The 18,932-nt window shown below is 40.1% G+C and overlaps 1 protein-coding gene across 1 annotated transcript in view; it reads right to left on the bottom strand.

Moving 5' to 3' along the window:
- AR (androgen receptor) overlaps positions 1 to 18,932 on the bottom strand; it is a 175,987-nt gene that overhangs the window by 57,832 nt on the left and 99,223 nt on the right. Inside the window, exon 2 of the mRNA XM_032393885.1 lies at positions 9,160 to 9,311. Within this exon, the coding sequence (XP_032249776.1) occupies positions 9,160 to 9,311 (152 nt within the window). The remainder of the gene's footprint in view (positions 1 to 9,159; positions 9,312 to 18,932) is intronic.

The following is an 18,932-nucleotide window of genomic DNA, read 5'->3' on the forward strand; positions in this document are numbered from 1 at the left end:
TGTGTGTGTGTGTGTGTGTGTGTGTGTGTGTGTGTGTGTGTGTGTGTCTGGGAACCTTACATTAACCAGGGGACTACCACAAATACCATTTCCCATCTTTCCTTTCTGGCTACCCAGAGGACACCATAAGTGTATGTGTGCCAGTGACTAAGGCTTCACTCCAGGAGAAGGGACCAAAACTTACTGGGCACCAGGAGCTGTGTTACACATCATTTAGTTCTTACAATAGCCATGTGAGCTATTACTCTCCTCACAGAAACACAGAGAAGTTAAGTGACTTGGGATTGAACTCAGGTCTACCCATTTCCCATGGCTGATGCATAATAAAGCGAACCACTGACAAAAGGACACATCTGTAGTATCCATAAGATTTTAGAGATTTATTTTAAATATTTAGATTGTTACAGATTTACTGTTAAATTCTTCAGAACCATACAGTCCAACCACTTTATTATTCAGATGGAGGTTTTGTGATGCAAAGATGGAATGAGACATGCCTAAGGCCTCATGATAAGTCAATGGCAGAACCAGAGCCCCTCTGGCGCTCTTGCGTTGCTTCTTGATCCACTACCTAGACAGTAGCCTACTTCCAAAAAGCTCAGAGATTAGAGTAGAACAGGAATGCATAGCTCGGCATGGGGTGGGGCAGGCACAAAAGGCTGACTGAAGGCTGGTCAAGGGACCTGCTGCATGTGATAAAGGGAACTCAACCACCTCGGCACTGTATAATGTTTCCCAAATAAGCCTCTTGCTTTCATGTAGTCCTGTCTTTGGTTAGTCTGTTCCCTCTTCCTGAAGTTCCCTTCCTACCTTTTTGTACCTAGCAAATTATTATGCATCCCTCCAGACCTAAATCAATCCTTAACTTTTCTGTGGAGCCTTCTCAAACGTTCCAGGTAAAACAACTCATGCTATGAAACTCTCCCCGCCCCCCCCAAAAAAATCCATACACATTTATACACATGAGACTTTGCAAGAATCTTCATACCATAAAATGTCTCATAGAGCCCTTCTACTATAGACTAGCATTAGTACTCGTTCCCCTGCCGAAGGGAAAAACATATACTTAACAAAGATGCTCTTACACGTGGTAGAAGCAGAGGGGACTCACAGGGGCTGAGCACTTTCTGGGAGCCAAGGGTTGTTCTAAATGTTTATTTTGCTGCCTCACATAATTCTTGGGGGTTTCAAGGTAACAATCTCTGTGACTCTACCAATTGGCTGTGAGGCCAGAGAGCCCCTCAGATAAGAAACAAGAAATCTCTAGGAAGCCCTAATTTCTGCCAGTTATATGTTCTGTGAACCTGGAAAAGCCATTTCCTCTCTCAGCCTCAGTTTCCTTGTCCATAAAATGGCTTGGTCAGATTTTTAGATTTCTGTTTCTTTTCTTCAAGTTTTAAAAGATTAGCATTTTAAGAGCCTGTGACTGCAGGCACTGCAAATCTTTTGTCTTTTCATCAAACAGCAATTTTAAAAGACAACAAGACTTTGTGACTTTCTACCTCTGTCCTAAAATATAGCATTTTTTTTTGTTTCTGACATCCAAGGGGAGGAAAATAAATTTCTCTTGTTCCTGGCCCCATGGAAAACATTCTGCGGTACATTCTGAGAAGGCTCAAAGCCAAGGGTCAAGGAATCAGGCCTCTACCATTTGTATGCATATGCTCTGTCTCTGAGCTCTTCCCTTAGCTTGTTAATGAACGAAATTCTCTTGCGAAAAGGTTAACACCTTTTATGCTTTCTGTTCTGTGACCGTGTGATGAGAGTGAATTAAAAGCCAGCAAGGCTGGTTGTATCAGAATCAGAATTTTCCTTATGAAAAGTAGGAGGTGGTGAAAGCAGTATGGCTCGCATCTCCCTGGCCTTACCTGAAGAAGAAACTGCTGATGAGCCACCAGCTCTTTTTAAGTATTTGGGGCTTTCTTCAGAAGACAAGCTCCTGTCAAATTAGTGCTACTCAGTGGCTCCTTGGTTTCTCCCCACAATACTTATGTCTTTCTTAACTTCTTTCTGTCATTTCTGACTCTGTTGTTCCTCTTCACTGTTGGCTTTTCTTGTTTGCCTAGGCATAACCCTTTCTTTCTACTTTGGGTTAGTATGTTTTTATATTTGAGGGGCAGCTGCGCTATAGCAGAGTGACTTTGGACTCAGAACACCTGGAATCAAATTCCAGCTATTCCATTTACGATCTGTTGATTAACTGGCAATGCCTCAGTTTGCGCTTATGTGGACAACCACAAGGATGACTTTGCCTTCTGTCCCAGATGATTGTGAAGTTCAAATGAGCAGTGGATATTGTGGCCCTGCATTCATTGAAGAGATTTAAAGATGTCCAGGATCGGGGCACCTGGGTGGCTCAGTCAGTTAAGCATCTGACTCTTGATTTCGGCTCAGGTCATGATCTCAGGGTCACGAGATGGAGTCCCGGGTCAGGCTCTGGGCCAGGTGAAGAGCCTGCTTAAGAGTCTCTCTCTCTCTCTCTCTCTCTCTCTCTCTCTCTCTCTCTCTCTCTCTCCCTCCCCTCCACTTGCACATGCATGCTCTCTCTCTCTAAAAAAAAAAAAAAAAAAAAAGATGTCCAGGATTATGGTCACTAAGCTCTTTGAGGAAAGCTCTATATCTTGAGTATGTGAGCCCAATACCCCACATGTAGTAAGCACCCAGTAAATGTTTACTGGCTGAATGCACGAGCAGATTACTACCAGGCCTGTTCTTATGAGGCATTCAGTAGAAGACAGGCCCTAGTCTAGCCAGGAGCTGAGGAGATTCCACTGCGGTGCCCTAGGAACTGCAACAAAGCCTGGAAGCAAAGGGACTGAGAATTCTAATATTTATTCCCTTTATAAAGATTCATTCACCTCCCAAATCTGTTTCTTCTTTTGTATAGGAGGAAGTTTCTTCTTCTCTACACTCTTCTGGCAGGTACAAGCTCACCTGCTTACTTGAAATGCTGAGAGCAGTTGCCTAGCCATGAAAAGGAGTGTCGACACCTGAATAATAGGTTCCAGAAGTATGCACACATAGCTATTGTAACTGAAGAGATTGTTTGGTGAAATAATGGCTCATCACTGAGTTCGATCATTTTGAAGGATAGTGTGTTTCTTGCTATGGGACTAGAGGCCACAGAAGTAAGAAATAACTCCTACCTTTGGAGAAAATGTGGTTCTAACATTTACCCTTTCAACAGAAGCCAAACTGCAAAGATCTACCACACACAGTTTCACAATTACCAAGAGATTCTGTGAAGGAGAGGAAAAAAAGTTCTGGCTAGAGTATATGGGCTTTAAAAATATAACAGATTGGGGAATAGTAACACAAGGTGGAAAGCAGGCAATGGATTCAGAGGATCTTGCAAGTGACATAGCAACTTCTTGTTAATCGTTACTTCATAAAATGTACATGCTATAAATAGACAGGCACAGAGCACTATATAACAGCAATGGCAAATTTTTTTTTTTGAAATTTAATTTTTTTAAGATTTTATTTATTTATTTGAGAGAGAGAGAGAGCACACAAGAGGGGGTAGAGTCAGAGGAAGAAGCAGACTCCCCGCTGAGCAGGGAGCCCGACGCGGGACTCGATCCTGGGACTCCGGGACCATGACCTGAGCTGAAGGCAGTCGCTTAACCAACTGAGCCACGCAGGTGCCCAGTAATGGCAAATTCTTGACATGGCTCCCAAACTGGGCACTAATAAGAGACTTGAGTGGATATCAACTGCAATGCGTTACAGAGCTAAATTATTTATTCTGAAGGCCTGTGGTCTAGTCTTGTTACGGGGACAACCAGAATTAAGCCAGCCAATGTGTAAAGACAAAGAATTATGGGGCAATATATGGCAGATCCATAACTCAGCTGACCACCTGGGCTCTGCTTTTTATCAGACAGAGAGTTTTTCCATACCACTTAGTATCAGATAGTCTCCAAAGTCCTTCCTCTTTACCATCTGGGTTTTATGTGGCATCGAGCAAAACTCATTCATATATATTTGATAGCTATCCACAAGCTTACAGTGCAAAAGTCTAGAAAACATATGAAATATTTTCAATTTCTGTGTATTGTAAAGGGGAGTGAGCTACTAGATCATTAGAAAAAATGTGTCCTCTTCTAGCATCCCTATGTTAATTTACATTTTTCTGGTTTACTAAAATAATGCTCAAGACCCAGAGGCCACCAGACCAGGCATTCTGGACAAACAAGACATGCAAACTTTGGCCACTCGGAAGAATGTTTAAAATTAGATAATCTAGAGAGTTACTAAAAAAAGTGAAATTTACTATGCAGATTTGCAAGCACAGGAGTGACCATCTAAAGCAGGAGTCAAAAACTACAGTCCACAAGCCAAACCAGTGTGCCACTTGTTTCTGTGTGGATCAAGAGCTGAGAATGATTTTTAGATTTTAAATGGCTGAAAAATATCAAAAATATATATATATATTGAATGGCATGTGAAAATTAAATGAAAGTCAAGTTTTATTGTAATACCCATTAGCTTATGTTACATATTGTCTAGGGCTGCTTTCAGGCTACAAAGGCAGAGTTAAGTAGTTGAGTCAGAGACCATATGGTCCACAAAGCCTACAATATTTACTATCTGGTCCTTTACAGAAAAATTTGGCTGACCCCCTGATCTAAAGTCTGGCTTTGACATTTAGAAAAACCCGAGACGGATAAAAGATAAGAGGAACTTTGTGAAAAGTTATCTAGGATCGGTGCAATCAGGATCAGTCAATTTCTTGGCCAAATATACCTGATCAAGGCTCTGTTGAAGCTGCAAGCAGATCTTTCTAGCATAGTTAATTTGTCCCTGGGAAATGTTACTCAAAAAGCCAGGGAGTGAAGAGGACACTGAAAGACACAAAAAACTCTCTGCAAGACTCCAAACAAGAAGTAATATTCAATTCCACATGAGTTGAGGTGGGAAAGAGTGGATTTAAAGGACAGAGAGAGTTCAATTAGGGTTCACTTACATTTCTTCCCTCACAAAAACCTGGGGTGAGAGAGGGAATCAAAGCCATACTTATATAAAATTCGCCAAGAATACTAAATTGGGACATATTGTAAACATCAGTGACGATGGTGTAATTCTTTGAGTCCAGAATGTAAACTACAGTTTCAATTTTATGATGTGTACCAAACAGCACTCCATGTGTACAAAACAAATGGATGTACAATCTCCAACGTTTTACTAGAAAATGTCTGAAAAATAGTAAATTCTTGAGCACACAGAGCACATGATGAACTAATTAACCCTCTTTGAAACATGATGTGGTAGAGATGGGGATTTATGTCCTGATTGTCCAGATGAGAAAATGGAAAAGAAAGGAAGTTATCCAACTATGGTCACAATGCTGGGGGAAGGGGGAATCTCGGAGTCCTGAATTTTAACCTAGCCCATCCACAGTGCACTTTCTCAGCTGGCTCTATCCTCATCTGAAAATTGATTTTTAAAAGAATGGGAGCTAGGGTTCACCAACTGTCAGGGAGGCAAAATCAAAAGTGCATATAGGTAGAAACACATGTTTGTTTGCTGATGTAATAGTTTTGACAGTGATGATGTATGTAATTTGTAGAACCATCATAAAAAGTCAAAGCTAGAAAGGCATATTGAAAATATCTAGGGGCGCCTGGGTGGCTCAGTCTATTAAGCATCCAGCTCTTGGTTTTGGCTCAGGTCGTGATCTCGGGGTCATGAAATCAAGCCCGGCATCAGGCTCCACGCTGGGCGTGGAGCCTGCTTGGGATTCTCTCTCTCTTCTCCTTCCCCCCACTCAAGCTCACACTCTCTCTAAAAAAAAAAAAATCTAGCTTAAGTCCCTTATTTTACAGACAAAGAAAACTGAAGTCTAAATAGGAAACTTAATTATTCAAAGCCAGACAACTAAAACCCCTCTGAGCCCGTACTTCTGTGTATGGGCATCACCTTCCTTTGATTTCCTGGCCTTTTAGATGGCATTCAACATGCCTTCCCTTGTCACCTCCCTACTCATCCCATCACCCCACCAACTAGCTGATTCTCCTCATGCCTGTTTCTAGCCCGCAGAACATCCTCCAACTGCACGAGCATGTATGCACACGCACACACACAGACACAGACAAACACACACTGAGTTTTCATCAACCAGATTTTAGTGATTTTACCCCCATGGCCTAGCATCATTATTTTTTTTTAATCTCAAAATATGCAGCTATCTCCCTGACTAGCCTAATCGTCACCCCAAACTCCCAGAATCACTGACAGTGAGAAAATGTGGGGCTCCCTCCTCTTCCTTCTCCTCAATAGGAAAACCTGGCTCGATTACAATTGACTCTGTGCTGAGCCTTGCACCAGTGACAGCATTAAAACCTCATGCTTTATGAACTACCAAAGCTAGAAATGGATTTCTGTCTGACGTGCCAGGCTTTTAAGTCTTGTACCTGTGCCCAGTCTAGAGATTTCTGAAACCATGAATAAAGTGGTAATCAACACTCTGAATACTCAGTCTGACTTAACTGACAACAAACAAATGAGGAAAAGAAAGATTTGTGTTCCCACTCTCTCCAAGACAGGTGGAATTCCAAGTTTCAACAAGGCAGATTCAGAATCACTTTCATAAAGGCCACTGGGGTGATAAGGACACATTGTAAAAATGGGGGAAAAAAACAAATCAATAAATGTTCTCTGTGGATAATAAGACAGCCCCTTGCCTTCAAACAGAGATAATGACAGAAGTAAACTCCAGCCAACAAGCTTTACAGGTGGGAGGAGAAAGAAAATGCCTTTTTTTTTTTCTTTTTTGCTTTGCTTTGTTTTTCGTGTGTGTGTGTGTGTGTGTAACCACCTTCTATCGCTCAAAGGACTCAGGACTGGAACCTGGGGTTCATATTCCAAAGGAACCAAGGGGTTTGTAGCTTTTTAAGAAATCCATTTGTGGCTTTCTATATTTTAAGCAGTCGAGAGTATTTGGCCCCATGAGCTCAGAGGCTCATTTTCTCAAAGAAAATATTACCCAGTTTCCCTAACTTAAGCGATTCTAGGGTCTAGAGCATTTTGAGACCTTGCTGGATTTCCCAGTATTCTGTATGTTGAGTGAGTACCCCTTTCCGCTTCTTTATTCTCAAATAGCCCAAGACCCACATCTAGCCCAGCTCCTCCCAGGAAGCCCTGACAACTGCCATTCTGCCCTTCTCCCTCCTTCAGCCCTAACTTTGGCAGAAAGCTCCCATGTGGGATATGTTATGACAGCAAAATAGTCCCTTTTACAATACGTTTGATCACTTTCCCGGTTTTCTAAAAATAACAATATTGTGACCCAGATTTGTAAAGCCCAGAGGCAGTATCAACTACAATCGAATTGATCTGACTGTTGAGTTTGCTTGTTCAGTTGCGTACTTGAACTCTTTCCCCAACTGATACGGCTGCTATTACTGGGTCCCTGGGCTTACTGACCCACTAGCCCTAGATGAGGGCTCTGGTGTATTCTCTGCTCTATGGGCAGGGCCTACTGGATGCTGGGGTTGGGGGAGGAAGCACATTCTCACTGGGGAAACTGGGGGGGGGGGATCTGCTGTCTTTGGGCTGTTCCTCACTTTCTTTTCTGACAGCCATCCTTCCATAAGTACTCTTAAGAAAGGCAGGAACTGCTCTCTGTGTCTCTTTCTAAACTGCCCAGGTCTAGGTACTGGGGCCCTGGACCTTATACTAGCTCAGCACAAGCAGTAGCAATAGGCCACGTGGGGGTAGGAAGGAACATGCAGCATGTTTTCAGTAACACTAAAAGCTAGCTGTCTCCTTGTTGCTTTGGGGACTGGAAGAAAACAAAATAACAATTTTCTGTTTTGTAAGTATTCCTGCCACCAGTCTAAAATGATGAAAAGGCAACCATTCCAATTGGCTGTCAATGGGAAAACCAGTAAAGGACACCTGCTTTGCACCTTTTATCTAAAGGCTAAGAACTGCTTGGAGCTTCTGTTGTCCTCTGGTGGACGTTTCCAGTGAAAGGTGTGGCTTATATACCTGCCACTTTTAAGAGTGTCCTCAGGGTTTGTAGCCCTTAACTAAGGCAAGACTGTTTTGGTTCTGACTTGGAACTCAACACCTCTAGGCCAGTGAGAGAGAAGGAAAGGTTTTGGCAGGAAGTATTTCCTTTGTGGAAAGTGGAAATAGGAGTAGATACTGGTGTTTGGCAACTGGGTTTGCCCCCAGAGCAGAGCATCTCTGTCTAGGGGCTGCTTATCAGTGTCCCATTGAGAAAAGAAGCCCTTAGTACAGGATGGGGAATGAAGAGGATGAGTAGGAAGTTTGAGCCCAGGTTGATTGGGAAGGAAGGAATCACTAGCATATATGGGAAGTCTGGAAATGGGAGTTCTTGCTGTAGCATGTAGGCTGAGCACCTCTAGGAGCTGATCAGACATGAATGGTTCTAAGCTAAATAAGACTAAGGAGCCAGGGCTTGAGCCTGCTTAGCCAAATATAAGATGCAACTTAGCATGAGGTGCTATACCAATGGGTAGGCCCTGAGGAAAAGTCTATGGAGAGAATAAAGGAGTTTTTATCACTCGGGCTCCCTATTTACCTAGGGGCTATTGATGCAAAGCAGTCCCAATGAGCCAGCAGCAGGAGGGAGCAGGCGCCCAGACTGATGGTCTGCTGAACAGCAAGAACACTTCCTTTCTGGGGCTGAGGCCAAGGAGACTTTGTGAAGGAACACTCCCATATACACTATAGAGAATGGGTGGGGACTCAGTTGGGGTTTCTCCACTTCTAACTTCTCTAATCAAGATATTTTTCCCCCTCACTACACAGCAGAGTGAAACACAAACAGGGAAGGAGTTAAAACTTTTCGAATCATTAATTTTCTTCCATTTCTAAGACTGCCCCAAGCCCTAAGCACCAGATAGGATCACCGTCATTGACTACACTGCCTGTACTACCAAGGTTGCCAAAACCAGGGGACCAGCAAATTAAAAAAAAAAAAAAAAAAGAACAGAAAAAACAAAAAAACAAAAACAACAACAACAACAACAAAACCTTCTTCTTTAGGTTTTTAGGTTCTTTGAGAGGGTCCCACCAGTGACCTTGTCTCTGAGATGATGAAATCCTGGGCTCTGGAAGATTGGTGTCTTTCTATAGATGATAAAGGAGAGAGGGAAAAAGAAGTGAGTGTGCAAGACCCTTTACCTTCAGCGGCTCTTTTAAAGAAGACTTTGCAGCTTCCACAAGTGAGAGCTCCATAGTGACAGCCAGAAGCTTCATCACCGCAGATCAGGCAGGTCTTCTGGGGTGGAAAGTAATAGTCAATGGGTAGAACATGGTCCCTGGCAGTCTCCAAACTGAAAAGACACATGAGAAACAATGCAATAAATGGCAGTGGCTGGCAGAGATAAGAGCACAGAAGTCTGAGGTCTTCAGGAGTAAACTTACATGTGTAAATTATTAATTTTTATAAAATAAAACTATTCCTTACTTAATTGAGTCAGTGTGAAGCTGATTTTTTCCGGTACTTCTAGGGATGATGTTTGTAGGGTTTCCTGTCATGTAGACAGAGCCTTTTTGCATCCTGCTAAGGAATTCGAGAGGTTCTCTGGGATCAGCCAGTCTCATGGGCTAAGTTTACATGAAGGAAGGATGAAGACAGAAACCTGAGGTTAAGGTATCTAACTTAAGGTGGTTCTGGCAAAAATTTCAGAGCAGTTAAATGGTATGAACCCAGCTCTATGGCCTTCCCTTATCCAAAAGGAGATCTAAGGCAAAACAAGTCTTAACAAAACAGTTTGGTATGCTTTGCTCTGAGCCTCACTCTCACCTGTCAATAATATTGCCCATCCTACTGAGCTACTGTTCTGAGCGGCAGTATAAATTGTATAAAAGGATAAAAATCCTTTAAAATGAATACACAAGTGAGGGATCACAATTCGTGTTATCATACCAGTCTGATTTGGTCTTCCCCTGCCCCCCATTCCTTCACTTTCCTTAGCCATCTCTTGTAGATCACGTGAACATCCCCTCACCATTCTACAACACAAAGTAGCAGAATCCTTATCTTTTTAAAGATTTTATTTATTTATTTATTTGACAGAGAGAGACACAGCGAGAGAGGGAACACAAGCAGGGGGAGTGGGAGAGGGAGAAGCAGGCTTCCCGCTGAGCAGGGAGCCTGATGTGGGGCTCGTCGATCCCAGGACCCCGAGATCATGACCAGACATTTAACGACTGAGCCACCCAGGCGCCCCTGGCAGAATCCTTATGGCTGAGGCTCTTGTTGGGAAATGATACACGAGGATGCTGGAAATTTCTCACACTACCATCTCAACACTTGGCCATTAAAATACTCATAGGGTCTTTAGGCTAGGATGGAGCTTCAGGGGTCACCTAGTTTAAACTTCCTATTTCTTCTAAGCATAGGTCACATTTTTTTTCTCTCCGATGCTCTATGTCTAAGCATTGAACAAAACTCGAGGGGGGCGCCTGGGTGGCTCAGTCCTTAAGCGTCTGCCTTCGGCTTGGGTCATGATCCCAGGGTCCTGGGATCGAGCCCCACATTGGGCTCCCTGCTCAGCGGGGAGTCTGCTTCTCCCTCTCCCACTCCCCCTGCTTGTGTTCCCTCTCTCGCTGTGTCTCTGTCAAATAAATAAATAAATAAAATCTTTAAAAAAAAAAAAAACTCGAGGGACCTCCTGGGTTAATCTGCCTAAGGAAGATGACAATTGCCCATATTCTCATCTACAGGAATGCAGCCATATTTTTTTATGAGCACTTCTTCCTTACTAAGGAAGGAAGGAAGGAAGGAAAATAAGCCTTAATGACAGCCTACTTGCTGTGTTGGGTGATTTCTACACTTCAAAACAACTCTGAGAAACATTTTTTTTTTCTCATTATATCGTATGAAGAAAGATTCAGAGAGGTGAAACCCAAAATGATTTGACAGCAAGCCCAGGATCTCTGGCTCCGAATCCAATACAGTTTTCATTACCCTATCATCTTCCTGCCATTCTCTCACTTTCTACACATGGCTCTTTGATTATCATGCTCAGCATAGTCATCAGAATCCAAAAAATAAATAATCCAAAAAAGCATGAAATGTTATCCACCCCTCAATAACCATGGATCAGCCCTGGCAGGGCAAGAGCAAAGAAAATTTTTGCTTAAGCTATAGTTGACAAGCACTTTACCTCTAAGACACAAATATTCGCCTTTATTCAAGTCCCAAGTACAACAGAAAGCACTCAAAAAGTTTGGCTGATATGCAAACCCAGCAGCTGGCTACGGTGGCCTATCTTTTCCCTCCGACAAGCTCTCCTTTTCCTAATTTGACTTTAGAAAGCCAGCAGTTTGTCCACCAAACCAAGACTAGCAGGACCACAAGTTCCACAGGAAAATAGCTCACTTCCCATATATAAATGGGCCAAATGTTAAGAGCATCATTCCTTTGGCTAAAAATGTCATTTCCTTGGGTAAAAAATGTATCCCCATCCTCATTCATGAAACAAGGAGAAGCAGAAGTTTTTTGTTTTTATTTTTGCAAGTGTCTTCATCCTTTTCCCTCTTTTTTTGACTTCTGGAACTAATGAAAGCCATTCAAATAAAGTAAAAGAAAACACAAAACATGTATTTAGGCACTTTATGTACCCGGCCATTTCATATATATCATCTCACTTAATCTCCCCCCAAAACCCTGCCAGGTAGCTCCGTATCATCTCTATATTGTAGGAAGAGGAAGCTGATGTTCAGGAAAATTGAACATGTTCAAGATCACTCATCTCATAAGTGGGAATGCCAGATTCCATCCTAGGTAAGTCTGACTCCAAAGTGCCGATTCATAACCCATGACTAACCATGTTATAAAATTGAAGGTTGAAATTAGATTGACTCAACTCCTAGCACCTAGCTCTATGAACCAAGCAAAGGGCTAGGTGCTAGGGATATCATGACAATCGATATATTATTCTTGCCTCTAAGAAACCTACTATCTAGTAGAGAAGACAGACAGGAAGCAAGAAACTGTAAAATAACATAGTAGATGATATAATAAAGCAGAGTACAGATTGCTGCAGATGAGGAAGCACCTTAAAGACACGAATGTTTTTTGGAAGGTATAAAGGTATATACGGGTAAATGAGATGACGATGGTAATGACAGTAATTTTTATCATATGATTGGAAAATAAATATTAGATATAAAATATGGAAACCTGCACAAATAAGAGGTCTTTTTGAAAAGAGCCTTTAAGGAACAGAAATTTTCATCCATTTTAAAATACAGTTCAAATTGTTCAAAATAATCTAATCAAATTTATAATCAATGCTTAAAGACTGAAGAAAGTCATCAATATTTTATTAGATATAAGTTTAATAAAATGCACTATTTACAAAAATAACTATAAAAGAGGAGGAAGAAGAAAAATAAATAATAAAGACAATTTTAGAATCTGAACTTTTCCTAATTACAACCCATTTTGACTAAAGGATATCTGTTAAACTCTCCAGGCTGGTGTCTGCCTACCTAGGTACCCCTCCTTTTTCTGGCAAAATATTTTGGATAGCACTCTCACTGAGCCTGGCCTAGGGTGGACAAAAGGCACATTTCAGTTCTGCCTCATGGGCTGAACTTTGGGTATTGGAAATGAAAATTGCAACCAGAGTCCCTATCCCAGGCTTATACCCTAGAGAAACTCATGCACATTTGTACCGGGAAGCATGTGTGGGAATGGTCACAGCAGCTTTATTTACAAAAGCAGAAATGATAAACATCCACTAAGAGGGGGCGCCTGGGTGGCTCAGTCGTCAAGCATCTGCCTTCGGCTCGGGTCATGATCCCAGGGTCCTGGGATCAGGCTCCCCCTCTCCCCTCCCCGCTCCCCCCTCATGCTCTCTCTCTCTCTCTCTCGCCATCTCTCTCTCAAATAAATAAATAAAAATCTTAAAAAAATCCACTAAGAGGAGAAAGGATAAATTACATCACGCTCATTCAATAAACCACAATTCAGCAATAACAAGAAAGAGAATACAGGTACACATAGGTAAATCTCACAAGCTAATGTTGCATAAAAGACATAAATCACAATAGCCTACATATGATATGATTCCATTACATACAGTTCCAAAAAAAAGGCAAAAGTAATCAATATATATTTTGGGAATATCTATCTATATCTATATCTATCTATCTATCTATCTATATAATAACATATTCACGCAAGGGAATAATAAACCCCAAATATAGGATAGTGGTTATTTCTAAGGGGAGACTGTGGTTAATGATATAAGGAAGGAGGATACAAGCTGATTTATGCATTCATTTAAAAATATTAAGTGTCTATCACATACGAGGCACCATACCAGGTCCTGGAGTTAGAGCAGTAAACAAAAACTGGTTTTAATGTTCTTATTCTTTAATCAGGGCTCATGAGTGTTCATTTTATTATTATGCTGTATAACTAACTTATATGATACACGCATGCTTTGTATGGCTGTAACAGCACATAGTGAAAGAAAAAATAACAACCTGAGAAGTTTCTAACATCATCCTAAATAACAGCCGAAGTGCAAGAACAGCAGAGGTTTGCTTTGAGAACAAGTAAGTTCAGAATTTGCATGCAACATTTGTATTTCTTCTTGCCTCCCCTGGGTTCCATGCTCACTTATACCTATGCAGGACATTCAGCTTTATGAGTCCGAAGGAAAAACACTGCCATAAAAAATGGAAGTTTCCCAAACCAGAATACCACTTGCTTTTCCTCAACAGTTCCACAATTAATTAAATAAAAGTGGATTACTATAAGCTACAGGACTACAAATGCCAGCTCAACTATGGGGAAGTTAGGCTCAGAAATCTTCAGCACCGAGCTATCATCTCAGTCTGTCTCTCAGACTTGAAAATACATTAAAGTGTCTGACTACTTTAAGCAAGTTCCCCAAGGATTGTGGAACCAAGGTGAAATGCAAAACTCACAGACTAGTTTTCCTTGTTTGGAAGATGAATGTCAACTCAGCAGGGCTTTGGAGCCCAGCAGAGCTGGGCTGGAATCCTGCATCCACCACTGAAACTTGGTCCCAGTCATTAAGGCTCTCTGAGCTCTATTTGTCTCATCTGGAGATTGGGGATACTTTCTAACCTAAAGGGCTTTTGTGAGAATTACATTAAATAGTACATGTTAAGCCCTTCCTCCTGTGCCTGGCACATGATAGCTGCATTGTAAGTACAGGTTGCCTTCACCTTTTGCCTTACCATAAAAAAGGGGGAGAAATGTCTAATAACCTTAAAATAAAAAAAGATCATCTTTCTTGGTTATACAATGCATTTGGGGAAAGGAAAATACAAGTGGAGAGTAAAAGAAGAAAGGTTAGATATGTAAAAGTGTATCTTTTTCATACTTATCTCTGTACTTTTTAAACAAGAAGAAATTTAGAAAACCACTAAACATCTTTATAAAAGCATCATATTTTTCCTGATGTTTAGTAACTTGAAATATTTTTTGTTAATCACACTGTGGAATATAATGACAACTTTACATGAGTTTTTAAGATAAAAATTCATAAAAAATTATTCTCCCCTCATAAATCTCTTGTGCCTATTTCCTTATGGGCACAAGGGTTATTTCAGTGGAGAAACTGACAAAGTAACAATGTAAGACTGGGAGCTTCTTTTCTCCCTGCAAGCCTGAGATTTGAAATTTGATGACTGTCTGTCCAAGAGGACAGTTGGGTTTTCTTTCTTTTTTTTAAGATTTGTTATTTATCTGTATGTGTGTGTGTGTGAGAGAGAGAGAGAGAGACTGAGAGCACGAGCAGGGGGCCGATTTAGAGGGAGAGGGAGAAGCAGGCTTCCCCGGCTGAGCAGGGAGCCCAATGTGGGGCTCGATCCCAGGACCGCAGGATCATGACCTGAACCTAAAGCAGATGCTTAACCGACTGAGCCACCCAGGCGGCCCCAGTCATGTTTTCTTTTAAAAGTACTACCTGATTGCTAGAACTAATACATGAATTCAGCAAAGGTGCAGGATATGAAATCAATGTGCAGAAATCTGTTGCATTTCTATACACCAATTAATGAAGCAGTAGGAAAAAGAAATCAAGGAATCAATCCCATTTGCAATTGCACTAAAAACAATAAGATACCTAGGAATAAACCTAATTAAAGAGGTATAATATTTATACTCTGAAAACCATAGAACACTTATGAAAGAAATTGAAGAGGACACAAAGAAATGGAAAAGCATTCCATGCTCATGGATTGGAAGAGCAAATATTATTAAAATGTCTATGTTACCAAAGCTATCTACACATTCAATGCAATCCCTATCAAAATAACAACAGTATTTTTCAGAGCTAGAACAGTACTAAAATGTGTATGGCACCAGAAAAGACCCTGAATAGCCAAAGGAATATTGAAAAAGAAAACCAAAGCTGGAGGCATCACAATTCTGGACTTTAAGCTGTATTACAAAGCTGTAATCATCAAGACAGTATGGTACTGGCGAAATAGCAGACACATAGATCAGTGGAAAAGAATAAAGAACCCAGAAATGGACCTACAACTATATGGTCCACTAATTTCCAACATAGCAGGAAAGAATATCCAGTGGAAAAAACAGTCTCTTCAACAAATAGTGATGGGAAAATTGGACAGCCACATGCAGAAGAATGAAACTGGACCCCTTTCTTACACCATACACAAAAATAAACTCAAAACTGATGAAAGACCTAAATGTGAGACAGGAAACCATCAAAATTCTAGAGGAGAACACAGGCAGAAACCTCTTTGACCTTGGCCATAACAACTTACTAGACGCGTCTCCAGAGGCAAGGGAAATAAAAGCAAAAATGAACTACTGGGACTTCACCAAGATAAAAGGCTTCTGCACAGCAAAGGAAACAATCAACAAAACTAAAGGCAGCCTACAAAATGGGAGAAGATATTTGCAAATGTCTATCAAAAAAAAAAGGCTAGTATCCAAAATCTATAAAGAACTTACCAAACTCAACATGCCAGAAACAAATAATCTAGTTAAGAAATGGGCAGAAGACATGAATAGACACTTTTCCAAAGAAGACATCCAGATGGCTACCAGACACATGAAAAATGCTGAACATCACTCAACATCAGAGAAATCCAAATCAAAACTACGATGAGATACCATCTCACACCTGTCAGAATGGCTAAAATTAACAACACAAGAAACAACAGGTGTTGACAAGGGTGTGGAGAAAAGGGAATCCTCTTGCACTGTTGGTGGGAATGCAAACTGGAGAACAGTATGGCTGTTCCTTAAAAAGTTAAAAATACAACTACCCTATGACCTACCTAAAAGATACAAGGATATGGATTCAAAGGGGCACATGAACCCCGATGTTTATAGCAGCATTTTCAACAATAACCAGTTTATGGAAAGAGCCCAAATGTCCATCGACTGATGAACAGGTAAAGAAAATGTGGTAAATATATACAATGGAATATTACTCAACCATCAAAAAAATGAAATCTTGCCATTTGCAACAACATGGATGGAGCTAGAGAGTATAATGCTAAGTGAAATAAGTCAGTCAGAGAAAGACAAATACCATATGATTTCCTTCAAATGTGGAATTTAAAAAAGAAAATAGGTGAACATATGGGAAGGGGGAAAAGAAAAAAGGGGGGGAGGAAACATTAAGAGGCTCTTAAACTGAGGGTGGATGAAGGGAGGTGGATGGGGGATGGCCTAGATGAGTAATGGGTATTAAAGAGGGCATTTGTTGTGATACACACTGAGTGTTATATGTAAGTGATGATTCACTGAATTCTACTCCAAGAACCAATACTGCATTGTATGCTAAAATTTAAATTAAAAAAATTTAAAATAAAAAAAAAGTTACATGATTTTACTTCACAGCTCTCCAATTCTCTTTAGTAATGTCTTGTTGAAGTGGAAAGATACATAGATAGAAGATCTGTTTTTCATGCCCATCATTCATTGCCACTTTCTAACAGAATGACCTTGAAGAAGTCATTTGGCTTCAACTTCTTCATGTGTAAAATGGATACAGAAATACAGAACTCACAAGACTGCTATGAGGATTCAGTGAGATTTTGGACGTTAAGCAGTCCACACTGTTGCTGGCACAGTGCTTAGCAAATGGCCATTATTATAATAATCTCACAGGAAAGTGGTAGGAAGGAGACATGAGAGAAGAACTGGGTTCTAAAAAGCCAGCTGTGAGGTAGGTATCATTACTCTTTGAAGATAATGCAAACTGGAACTTAGATAAGGTAAATAACTTCTGAGTTCATACGGCTAGTAAGTGGCAAAGCCAGAATTCATACCTGGGATTATTTCTGCCCAAATCCATATTCTCCTACTATCCTAAATTGTCAAGGTCATAGGATACTTATGTTATAACCTAGGTTTAATTTAGTTAGGTTTTTAATAAGTTTATTGATATATAATTCACATACCATAAAATTCACCTATTTTGGCACATTCACATCTATTACCACAAACTAATTTTATAATATTTTCATCACCCCAAAAAGAAACTCCATATTCATTAGCAGTCATTCCCCATTCCTTCCTTCTCTCAGACCCTAATTTACTTTGTCTCTAAAGATTTGCCCTTTATGGGCTTTTAATATAAATGGAGTTATACAATACAATCTTTTGTGACTTGCTTCTTTCATTTAGCATAATTTTTTTTATTATTTTTAATTAGCCAACAAATAGTACATCATTAGTTTTTGATGTAGTGTTCAACGATTCATTGTTGTGTATAACACCCAGTGCTCATCACAACACATGTAGCATGTTTTTAAGATTCATCCACATTGTAGCATGTATCATTGCTTTATTTGTTATTTCTGTGTAATATTCCATTGCATGGATATACCACATTTTGTTTATCCATTCATCAGTTGGGGGACATTTGAGTTGCTTTCATTCTGGCTATTATGAATAATGCTGCAATGAATATTGATATACAAGTCATATATATGCATATATATATATATGTATGTATGTATATGTATATATATATATATATATATATATATATATATATATATATATGAGGTCAAGTGGTAACACTTCCAGAAACTTCCAGGCTAGTTTCCAAAGTGGCTGCACCGTTTCACATTTTTCCACCAGTTTTATAATAATGGCTCTAATTTCTCCACATCCAAGCTATTTGTCTTTTTTACTAGTCATCTTAGTGGGTGTGAAGTGATACCATATTTCAGTCTTGATTTGCATTTCTCTAATGAGTAATGGTGTTGAGCATTTTTCATTTGTATATCCTCTTTGGAGAAATGTCTACTCAAAATTTTTGCATGTTTTAAAATTGGGTTATTTGCCTTTTTATCATTGAATTGTAAAAAAAAGTTCTTTATATATTCTAGATTCAATACGCTTATCAGATATATGACTTGCAAATGTTTTTCCTCACTCTGTGGGTTGAAGTTTTACTTTCTTGATGGTATCACTTGCAGCACAAATGTTTTAAAATTTGATTAAGTCTGATTTAACATTTTTTTTTCTGCTGTTGCTGTGCCTTTGGTGTTACAAGCTAAGAAACTCCAGCCTAACATAAGGCCACAAAGATTTATGCCTATATTTTCTTTGAGGTGTAATGTCTTAGCTCCAGCATTCAGGTCTATGATATATTGAGATAATTTCTGTGCATGGTATAAAGAAGTGGTAGCATATGATTTCACTCGTGTGGAATTTAAGAAACAAAACAGATGAACATAGGGGAAGGAAGGAAAAAGAGAAGGAGGCAAACCATAAGAGACTCTTAACTATAGAGAACAAACTGAGAGTTGCTGGATGGGAGGTGGGTGGGGGATGGGCTAAATGGGTGATGGGTATTAAGGAGGGTATATGTTGTGATGAGCACTGGGTGTTATATGTAAGTGATGAATCACTAAATTCTACTCCTGAAACCAATATTAAACTGCATGTTAACTAACTGGAATTTAAATAA

Source organism: Phoca vitulina, unplaced genomic scaffold (genome assembly GCF_004348235.1).
Source record: "Phoca vitulina isolate PV1807 unplaced genomic scaffold, GSC_HSeal_1.0 scaffold77, whole genome shotgun sequence".
NCBI lineage: Eukaryota > Metazoa > Chordata > Mammalia > Carnivora > Phocidae > Phoca > Phoca vitulina.